Source organism: Chrysemys picta, chromosome 4 (assembly GCF_011386835.1).
Source record: "Chrysemys picta bellii isolate R12L10 chromosome 4, ASM1138683v2, whole genome shotgun sequence".
Taxonomy (NCBI): domain Eukaryota; kingdom Metazoa; phylum Chordata; order Testudines; family Emydidae; genus Chrysemys; species Chrysemys picta.
The window spans coordinates 92,784,265-92,795,646 of NC_088794.1; the positions used below are offsets into that span (position 1 = coordinate 92,784,265).

At 42.4% G+C, this 11,382-nt stretch overlaps 1 protein-coding gene across 3 annotated transcripts in view; it reads right to left on the reverse strand.

Annotated features, from left to right (window-relative positions):
• CAPN3 (calpain 3) overlaps window positions 1-4,596 on the reverse strand; it is a 69,774-nt gene extending 65,178 nt beyond the window's left edge. For all 3 annotated transcript variants that reach the window (XM_065595350.1, XM_065595349.1, XM_065595348.1), the window contains exon 1: window positions 3,997-4,596. In XM_065595350.1, the coding sequence (XP_065451422.1) occupies window positions 3,997-4,287 (291 nt within the window). In that variant the 5' untranslated portion in view covers window positions 4,288-4,596. The remainder of the gene's footprint in view (window positions 1-3,996) is intronic.
• Window positions 4,597-11,382: the final 6,786 nt, after the last annotated feature.

An 11,382-nucleotide genomic window follows, 5' to 3' on the forward strand; every position in this document is an offset into this window, starting at 1 on the left:
GGATTGAACTCACAACCCTGGGTGTAGCAGGCCAATGCTCAAACCACTGAGCTATCCCTGCCAGACAATGACTTATTTATACTGCTCTGTATACTATACACTGAAATGTAAGTACAATATTTATATTCCAGTTGATTTATAATTATATGGTAAAATGAGAAAGTGAGCAATAGTAATACCGTGCTGTGACACTTGTATTTTTATGTCTGATTTTGCAAGCAAGTAGTTTTTAGGTGAGGTGAAACTTGGGGGTTCGCAAGACAAATCAGACTCCTGAAAGGGGTCCAGTCGTCTGGAAAGGTTGAGAGCCAGCGGTGTAGAGCACAATTATTATTTATGATTAATAATACTAGAGATGCAACAACGTGTGCATGCTGCACAGCATCCGCTATCTTATTAACTTTTTTAATTCCTTCATTGTTGCCAGAATAATAATACTTGACACTTATCTAGCACCTTCCATTCAAGAATCTCAACGGGCTTAGCATAATAATGAGTAAAAATAATACTTACAAGTATGTTATTTAGTCAATTCCCATTAGGGTGACCAGACAGCAAGTGTGAAAAATCGGGACGGGAATGGGGAGAGGGGTAATAGGAGCCTATATAAGAAAAAGATCCAAAAATCGGGCTGTCCCTATAAAATCTGAACATCTGGTCACCCTAATTCCAATCCTACAGAGGGGGAAACTGAGGCCCAAAAAGGTTAAGTGACTTGCATGAGGTAACTCAGCAAGTCAGTGGCAGTGAGGAAGAGAACCCATATCTCCCAGTCTTGTACTTTAATCTATAGACCTTGCTCCATTTAAAATGTACATTTATTCCTTCTGGGAGAACACCCTGTACATAACCATGTCAGGGAAAGGCAGCACAGTTAACGGTGGTATTAGAATGGTCTCTCGGTACTTCCAAACTGTCCAGCATTTTTTGTTTTGCTTTAAACTACAGCTTTTGAATTACCTGATTCTTAAACTATTTTTAAAATAACTACAATGTTCTAAGAATACTGTTGTAAATTTATCTATTTACAATCTTAACTCTATTTTAACAAAGTTTTTTTTCCCCCTAGCATTTAAGTAAGAATGGAAGATGTCAATATCTTTATGGAATGGATATGTATTTCTGTAGTTTAGCCTTGAACTTCTGGTTTGATGTACGCTTTAATCCTTTAGCAGAATACCCTTGATGGCAGTATTACTGCATCATATTAATTTGTCTTTATGGTGTCCTATTATTAGCATATTACTGCTATTCCTGACTGTAACATTATCAGACAAGTTCTTCTCCTAGCAGGGCAGCACATTTGAGATGTAGTTCTAAATACCAGTGAAGCAAAGTCTTGGGTCAATCTGCAGACTGAAGCAACAAATACAAGAAACTCTAGCTTCAGTTTATGGGAGGAGGAGGAATGGATTATAAGAGAAGCTGCAGATGTATCTGCTTTTGAAAGTTCACATAGAGAGAAAGGATCCTCTCACTATACAATATTTTGCATTTATATGCACTTTTCAAGATCTCAAAGCACATTACAAAGGTGGGTGTTCTACCTTTAACAGCTAAGGAAACAGGCATAGAGAGGGGAAGGCATAATTTTTCAAAAAGTGTGAGCTATTTTAAAGTTCCTTATCTTTAGGTATCTAATTTGAGACAATGACGACCTGATTTTCAGAGGTGCTCAGCACCCACATCTGCATATTTACAGCTGAGTCTGCTCAACAGCTCCAATGAGCCTCAAGTTGGTCATCCAAACACTGCCACTCCAAATTAGTGGACGCATTTTAGAATTTGGGCCTTACTGACTAGTCCCGCCTCACACAGCACAGTGCCAGAGCCAGGATTAGAATCCAGATCTCCTGACTTCTAGTGCCCTGCTCTAACCTCTAGACTATGCTGTCTCCTTTATATCAATGAAAATTAGCATTCAAACAGTGTTGAAAATAGTATCAGGGGGTAGCTGTGTTAGCCTGTATCTACAAAAACAACAAGGATTCTGGTGGCACCTTAAAGACTAACAGATTTATTTGGGCATAAGCTTTCGTGGGTAAAAACCTCAATTCTCCAGACTCCTTGTTGTTTTTGTTAGTGTGGAAAATAATTTAGGATCTGATATTTAGATTTTTAGGTTGCATTTCTGTGTATTGTACAACCCTGTGCACACTGTTGGCACATAATATTTATTATACAGCTCTCAAATTGCATCAAAGATGATTCTATAAGGGTGGATTAAAGATCACTGGGATAGGGGCCCAAAAATCTGAGGTGTCCTAGAAACCAAAGGCTTAATCCTCCACCTTGTGCAATCATTTATACCTGTGCAACGTAGGTGTTAAATGCTACCCTTTACAGTTTAACACTTCCATTTATCTGCATACCTTTATTCAGTTCTCCTCTGATATCCACTGACTATGCCACTACATGCTGCTGTATCACTTTACCTCCTGTGGAAGTCTGAGAAAGCATCTCCCTTGCCAGTCAATTCAATTGCTGCTCCACTTAACTGATAACCAGATATTTCTATAGAAACCCTGGGGCAGTAGATAGGCTAAACAGAAATGTTTTTAACTCACTCCAATATAAATTCTCCTTCTAGTTTTGATTGAACTGTCCTGCATTTTAAAGATTGGTTCTGCCTCTGTCAATACATAGAGAGACAAACTTCTGTGATGTTTCAGAGTAGCAGCCGTGTTAGTCTGTATCCACAACTTCTGTGATGTTGCATGAGATGTAAATCAGTGCAGCTCTTATCCCTGACTGTATGGATTACTCCTGCATAAGATATCATTATAGGTTGGGACTAAATATCTTCCTGCCCTTCATTTTCTCACTATGTGGAGCAATAACTGTAATGGACCTTTACAGTCATCTTTTGGTTCTGTAATACCCACATTCCAAGGCCACTGGCCTTCTAGCTTTATGCTATTATCAGCTCAATCTATGATGTTTCATTATGGCACAAAAGTATGGGATAATGCTGCACATATGTAAAAGGAAGCCCATAATAACCAGGGATGGATAAAAGCAAAATCCTCAAAATTTGGCTTTCACAGTTAGAGGGGCCCAGGTGAAATAGTGAAACAATAACAGGCAGCAGCACAATGTACAGCTTGTCAGCTGCCTGTTGGATAAGCTGGGTTGCCTCACTTGGAAGGAAATATTAGGAGTGAGAGGAAAAACAAGAGTCCATCTAGGATTGGGATTCAGGACCTTGGAGGGAGGATTCACTGTGAGGGGAAGGCTGGGTAGGGAGAAGTCTGTCAGGAAGGGCAGAAATATTGGTGAATTTGGGACCCAGTAAACATTAATCCACCTTGGTAATTATTATAACCCCCCAGTTCATGGCAGACAGATAATGGGATAACCAGCTTTGCATTTAGGAACAAGTGATACTGGAAATCAATGATGAGATGATAAAATAAAAGAAAGTGGTCCAGATTCTGCTCTGTTACATCCATGCAACTTTTTTGACTTAACTGGAGTGACATGGGTATAACTCAGAGCTGTACTTCCAAAGGTACTTCTGAAAATGAAAAGATGGGCCCAAGGGGCTATTTGTAGTAAAATAAAATTAAGAAACCCACCAGTAAAATAAAGTAGTGTTGAAAAAATAAATCTATGCAGGTCCCAATATGGGTGTTGGTGAAAGAGGAGAGGGTTTTAAATTTGTTTTGTTTGGTGTCTTCAGATGAGAAAATTCAGACAAACAAATCAGAGCAAGTCAAAGCCAATTAAAATACGTTTCAAAAAAATAAAGAAAGTTCCAAGTAATCAATCCAAGGTCTTATTGATTTTCAGGTGATTATTTATATTCTCTCTACACTTCCCTATCCCCACAGATCCTAGACAGTAATTTCCCAATCCTAGAAAACAACTAAAGAAATATGTTTCCAGTGTACATTTTCCACCAAGGGAATGTGCTCAATACAGATAACTGCATTGATTATAGTTATAAATGGAAAAGGGCATTCAGTGTTTTAATTAGACCGACAAGTTACTCACTGTGGGTCTTTTCCACTCAAATTTGATGGGTAGTTTCTGGCTGTAGAAGAGGGAGCTCTCATTAGGTGGGAAATCAGGATCCACATAAAGAATCTTCTTTTCCAGGCATTTCTTGTAGAGTTCTTCAAAGGTCTTTTCCCGCACTCCAATAATGGGCTGGTTGCGACTGATGATAGCAGAGTAGATACCCCCTGAACCTCCTCCTGTTTCAGCTGTTGTGCTAATGTTGGTGCTAGGAACTGACCCAGTCTCTGTCTGTTGAGCCACCACAGCATTTATGGCCGACGGCATGGAAATCAGATTTAAACAAAATTAAAAAAGAAAGGAAAATAAAAAGGAAGCTCTTGCAACCTGCACGAAAACTACAGAAAAGAGGAAGTCACTGCAAAAAAACAGTTTAACAGCTCTCTCTTTTGACTGCAAGTGTCCAAGTCACATTAAAAGTAATAAAGTGTCACGGGATAGAGCAATTTGTATGTCATCCTGAGCTTCTTGCTGTGGTAATTTTATCAGCAATCGAAATTTGTTCTGTGACAGGAAACAAGAGAAATTGTTGAGTAACTTTTCTGTCTAGGGTTGGTGTGACTACAGCATGTGTGTGAGAGCATGTCTGTGTCCTGTAGAGATTTCAACAAGGAAAACTAAAAATAAACATGGAGAGAAAGAGCGAGAGAGAGTGTGTCAATTTGACGTGTAGTTTCTTCCTATTCAGGGCTTGTTCTCGGAGAAGGATTGACATGGCTAGGCTGATTCCCAATGCCAAATAGGTTTTTTTTTTTTCAATTGCAAAAAATAGTGAAACTGCAAGTTACATTTACATATTGGTTTTAAGCAGCATTTTATAGCATGTTCCTTATCATTATGATGGGTCCTGATGTTACAAAGATTTATGTATCTGTTTAACTTTACTCATTGGCCCTATCTTCTTTTGCAAAAAAAAAAAAAAAAAAAAAAGTGTGCCTTTACACTGAGAGAGCCAACTCGACTTAAAGTCCTAGTGGGGACAAGGCACAGGTAATTTACCATGATGTAGCTAGCTGAGGTCAACCTTATACCCTCCCCGCAACTGTCAGGCTTATCTTGACTAGGTATGTCAAGCTACAGTGCCTTGTTTCCACTTAGATTTTACATTGAGATAGCTAACTTGATATAAAACACACTTTTTTTTTTTTGCAGTGAAGGCACAGGCATTGGCTTCAATAGGATTATTTACAGTATATAGAGTTAAGCACATATGTAAATATTTGCAGGATTAGAGGCTAAAATATTAAGATTATAGGCGAATAAGCTGCAGGTTTTTAATAGTTCACTCTTGGGTACCTACTTGAGACAAGGGTATATTTAGAAAATTATCATGGCACAGCTGTCATACCGTATGTCTAGCCAAAGACCTTATGGCAAAATAACCCTTTGAATGGACACTTTACATTACTCTTGAAGTTCTGATAGTGTAGGAGGAGTTCAAGTTTGACAATTCAATGTCTTGATAAAATTGGAGAAGTCATAAGTCAAATCTAAGACTATACTCTAAATCTAGGAAAAAAACATATTCCTAGTGACATACATTAAATATAGCAGGACTTTGAATTTCTTAGAGGAATGAGTGTTCAACCATTAATGAATTCTGCACAGCCAGATAGATCAGATTCCCCAAATTATATAATTAGATTAATTGGCAATGAAAGATGATGCAGCATTTTTTTCTACTTACGCATATTTTATATTATTGATTTTAATTTTAAATGTCCACACTTCAACTTTTCCAGTGAATGAGTGGAAAATGGGTTTCCCTTTGCAGATGCATGTGGAAATTGGAACAGCTTGCTTGATGACAAACACAATTGTTCACCTGAAAGTTGTGCTGCAAGATGTCAGCTTTCAAGATAAACTTTTGTATTCAAACACAAAGTCAAGCTATGTTTTTGGCAGGCAGTGTGATCTAATGGATAGGACACTGGATTGAGAATCAGCAGACACGGCTTCCCAGGTTTACCACTGAATTTGATCAAGTCATTTCACTTCTGTGCCTCCATTTCCCCATATGGAAAATGATACTCGCCCTTCTCTTTGAAAATGCTTTGGGATCTATGGATGAAAAGTGCTCTATTATTGTTTTAAAATCATGTTTATTTCTAGTCTTTGTCTCAAATTGCCAGTTAATACTTTGTGTGTGTATAATGAAAAATCGCTCACACATATTTCTTGGCACACTCCATTGCTGGCATTAAGTGAAATGAGAACTAGACTCTTTATCTTTAAACATGTATTGTCATTCCTGGCTGGTTGCTATACCTCTAGCTGTTTAAATGGCAACCTGTACATCTGCAGGTGGATAAGCCCTATACCCATCAAGGTTTTCTTTAATCAAGAAGTCTTAAATCATATGACAGCAGATGTTTTATTTATGGCCAGTGACACTAGGGGCTGGACTGTAGCTCATTTATATGTCTTCAACTCATGTGTACTAAAGTTTGTTTGCCAAGACAGTGGTTTTTCAGGTATGGTTCTTAGTTCACTTGGATTACTTGCATCAAGTCATGTAGATGCAAATGATCTTTGAAGCTCAAGAGACTTGTAGGCTGCATGACCTATAACTAATGCAGTCTGTAAGTCTGAATAACCTCTTCCAACCCTAATCTTCTATGATTCTATGAAGAGACCTCAGGAGGTCATCTAGTCCAACCCCCTGCTCAAAGCAGGACCAACCCAACTAAATCATCCTAGCCCAGGGCTTTGTCAAGCCGGGCCTTAAAAAACCTCTAAGAATGGAGATTCTACCACCTCCCTAGGTAACCCATTCCAGTGCTTCACCATCCTCCTAGTGAAATAGTGTTTCCTAATATCCAACCTAGACCTCCCGCACTGCAACTTGAGACCATTGCTCCTTGTTCTGTCATCTGCCCCCACTGAGAACAGCCTAGCTCTGTCCTCTTTGGAACCCTCCTTCAGGTAATTGAAGGCTGCTATCAAATCCCCCCTCACTCTTCTCTTCTGCAGACTAAACAAGTCCAGTTCCCTCAGTCTCTCCTCATAAGTCATGTTCCCCAGCCCTCTGATCATTTTCGTTGCCCTCTGCTAGACTCTCTCCAATTTGTCCACATCCTTTCTGTAGTGGGGGTCCAAAACTATACACAATACTCCAGATGTGGCCTCACCAGTGCCAAATAGAGGGGAATAATCACTTCCTTCAATCTGCTGGCAATGCTCCTACTAATACAGCCCACTATGCCGTTAGCCTTCGGGGGGTGGGGGGGTGGGACTGAGCACTCCGGCGGATCAAAGCAAGTTCAATATAATGCGGTTTCACCTATAATGCGGTAAGATTTTTTGGCTCCCGAGGACAGTGTTATATTGGGGTAGAGGTGTACTAGAAGCAGTGTCTGACACTTGATGAGCTCATTGCTATGCCAAGATTACTGCTCTATCATAGCGGTGCTGGTGTCAGTGTTCCGGAACCAATGAAAGTTTTGTTTGTCCTTCGCTGAATGCTGATTTCTATGTATGCTAATACAAATATTCAGAAAGGATTCTGGTATTTGAAATGTTTGGGGGGAATTTTGCACACAAATATGAATTAGTATCATTTGGAACCAAGAAAGCTTTTGCAACAGGTTTTCTTTGCAAACAGAAATACCATAATATCCAACCTTGGTTAAAATATAGGTGTGTGTGTGTGTGTGTGTGTGTGTATACACACACACACACACACACACACACACACACACACACACACACACACACACAAAAGTCAGGCAGAATAAAATAAATGTACTGCTCAAGCAAAGAACCAACTAAATCAGATACACCTATAATAATGTTTCTATTTAATTTTCATTACATTTGATCGCCAATTGTTTTATTTTAATATCTTAATTGAATTATTTATCATTTTCAGTTGTTAACAGCATGAGTCAACATGTAAAAATGTTCATTATTTGCCTTGCCCGCACTATTATATTAATATACAGAAAACAGTAATAGCTGTTACAAAAACATAATGTGAATGTTGCTCCTGGAACCATAGTTTAGCTAAGTCCTCAGATGTAAAGATTTTGCTGCTTGTAAATGTAGCAAATTATTTGCTAGGTGCTCAGATATCACAGGGAGGGGCACAGTCTAACTATCAGTCGACAGCTATAGCCTCCACTTTATACTAAAATGGTGCATTTCAAAGGATGCTTATTTGTGGATCTCCATGGTGGGAAGAAGGATGGAAGAAATAAGGCGTAAGACTTATTTAAAAACTAAAACAATCTTTGTTCATTTATTATATCTTCCTTCACACTTCATAAGATCAAGATAAAATGTGTGTGGCATTCTAATGGAATGTTAACCTCACACCAGCAACAGCAATCAAGTCATGTTCTGAAGCAGGAAGCAATACTGAACTCTGTTAGAGATAGGTTTTATATAAAACTCACAAACTGGTAGAAAGCTAGGTCCCGATTCTCTTCTCACTTATGTGGTTTCAATGGAGTCACTCCTGATTTACATCAGTGGAGTTACACCATGTAAAATCAGTGTGAGCAGAGTCAGGCCCTTTGTGTCCTTGAAGAGGAGAACCAGTACTTTTTACCTAATTTTTGAGGTAGGAAGATAATTTTCTTAGCATAGACAAAATTTTGCCCTCTCTTAAAGGTTACATTGGCATAACTAAGGCCAGAATTCGGCGCTGTTTTTGTCATTTCTGTCCCTTGGAATGTTCAGATCAGTGAAATCCTTTTGTTTTCAGACTGGACTATTTGAGGCTCAAGGAGACACAGGATTCACCTCAGCTCACCCAACATGGATTGGTTCAACGGTGATTTAAACAGAAATCTTCAGGTCCCCAGTGTTTAGTGCTTGAATCAAAGTCTCACTGATCACATCTGCTTGAAGGGAGTATATAATTTTAAAGGGGGAGGAGAGTAAAGATAGTTCCTCAGAATAAAGGGTAGGGAGATCCTCAGGGTCCCAGGAGGAATGGACTTGCTTGAATAAGTTGCAGTCATTCATTTAGAATATAATGGTAACAGCTAATGCTGTGTGTTGAAACTTGGCACTCCCAGAAATCCCCTACAGAGAATAAACTGCAGCAGGTGGAACTGATTGACTGAGCACTGTGTAGGCTTAGTGGGAAAAGCTGGCACATGTACAAGCTTGTTGGTATTTGCTGGCCAGTGTGGAGTTAGAGCAGGAGGGGGCAAACTTTTTGGCCTGAGGGCCGCATCGGGTTTCGTAAATTGTACGGAGGGCTGGTTAGGGGAGTGGGTCGTGGCCCAGCCCCCACCTCCTACCTGCTCCCGCCCCGTCCCGGGACTCCTGCCCCATCCAACCCCCTGTTCCCTGACGGTCCCTCTGGGACCCCTGCCCCATCCACACACCCCCACTCTCTGTCCCCTGACCGCCCCTGGACCCACGCTGCCCCATCCAACCCCTCCTCCCATTCCTGACGGCCCCCCCGGGACCCCTGCCCCATCCAACCCCGTTCCCCCCGATCAGCCCGACCCCTATCCACCCCCCCGCCACCTGAGCACCACCTCTGAACTCCCCTGACCTCTATCCAACCCCCCCGCTCCCTTACCGTGCTGCCTGGAGCACCCGTGGCTGGCGGTGCTGAAGCTGGGCCATGCCGCCGCCACCGTGCAGCACAGAGCACTGGGTCAGACCGGGCTCTGCAGCTGCGCTGCCCCAGGAGCTCACAGCCCCGCCGCCCAGAGCATTGCATTGGCGGCGGAGTGAGCGAGTTGAGGCTGCGAGGGAGGGGGGACAGCAGGGGAGGGGCCGGGGGCTAGCCTCCTGGGCCAGGAGCTCAGGGGCCGGGCAGGACGGGCCCGTGGGCCATAGTTTGCCCACCTCCGAATTAGAGATCCTCTCTATATTCCCCACCACCCACACACATGTAACAAGAGACTATCTGAAGAGGCAAGTAAACTATTTACTATTCTCTTCATTTTGCTAAAAGAATGGAGTGAATTCTGCTCGCTTCCATCCATATAACCAACTGACATCATTCACAGGTTTGCATCAGAGCTGACTTTGGCTTGTTTTTTTTTAAAATAACATATGATTTATAGCACGGATATTATTAAATAGAGCTGGGCAAACAGTTTAAACTAACTATTGAACAGTGACAGTGGGCTGGGAGAGACATAGACTGGGGGTACGGTGGCATGGAGCTGTGTAACCTGGTCTTGGAAGAGGGGATTCCGGAAGGCAGGAGCAAAGGGTGCAGAAGGGGTGGGAGCAGGAGACTATAATGGCAATAGGAGGAGGTGTAGGGAATTGGGGAGGGAGCATTGAAGAGGACAGATAAAAGCCAAGTCTTTTAAACATTTATATATATATATATATAAGCATTTTAAAGTTTTCAGTGTGGAACAGTATCCTCCATTCCCATCTTCCAGCCTCAGCTCACAAAGGTAAAAGCACCATTTCCCCACTGCATGCATTCAGGCATGCATGAGCACCCCCCATCCCAAGGACTGGCTAAAGCAGGGGTGGGCAAACTTTTTGGCCCGAGGGCCACATTGGGGTATGGAAATTGTATGGTGAGCCATGAATGCTCACGAAATTGGGGTTGGGGTGCAGGAGAGGGTAAAGACTCTGGCTGGGGGTGCGAGCTCTGGGGTGGGGCCAGAAATGAGTTCAGGATGCAACAGGGGGCTCCAGGCTTGGGCTGGGGAACAGGAGTTATGGGGTGCAGGCTCTGGGTGGTGCTTACCTCAAGCAGCTCCTGGAAGCAGCAGCATGTCCCCCCTCCTGCTCCTATGCAGAGTGCAGCCAGGCATCTCTGCGTGCTGTCCCGTCCGCAGGCCCCGCCCCTGCAGCTCCCATTAACTACAGTTCCTGGCCAATGGGAGCTGTGGGGGTGGCACTTGGGGTGGGGGCAGTGTGCAGAGCCCCCTGGCTGCCTCTAAACGTAGGAGCTGGAGGGGGGATATGCTGCTGCTTCCGGGAACCTCAGCATGCGCGCACAGAGCAGCCTCCGACCCCGCTCCCTGGCTGGAGTGCGGGAGCAGGGCAAACCCCAGGCCCCACTCCCCAGTGGGGAGCTTGAGGGCCAGATTAAACTGGCTAGAGGGTCGGATGTGGCCCACGGGCCATAGTTTGCCCACCCCTGGGCTAAAGTCTGGAGGAAGAAAGCCGTGCTATAGCACGTCTTATAAGATCTGTAAGAGCAGAGCTTCTCTTGTGCAGACCTTCTATTTGAACAGTTGGTACTCATTCAAATAAAACCTTGGGCAATCGCCACAACCAAAACACATTGGCGGTGGGCAGGGTGGGAAAAAGCGTTGTGATAGAAAGTGTTTATCCAGCTAATTCCCAAACCCAATATTATCCTTTATAAAAATCTAAATGTTATAAAGTCTAGAAATAAATATTCAATGTGATTTCCCCATTCCC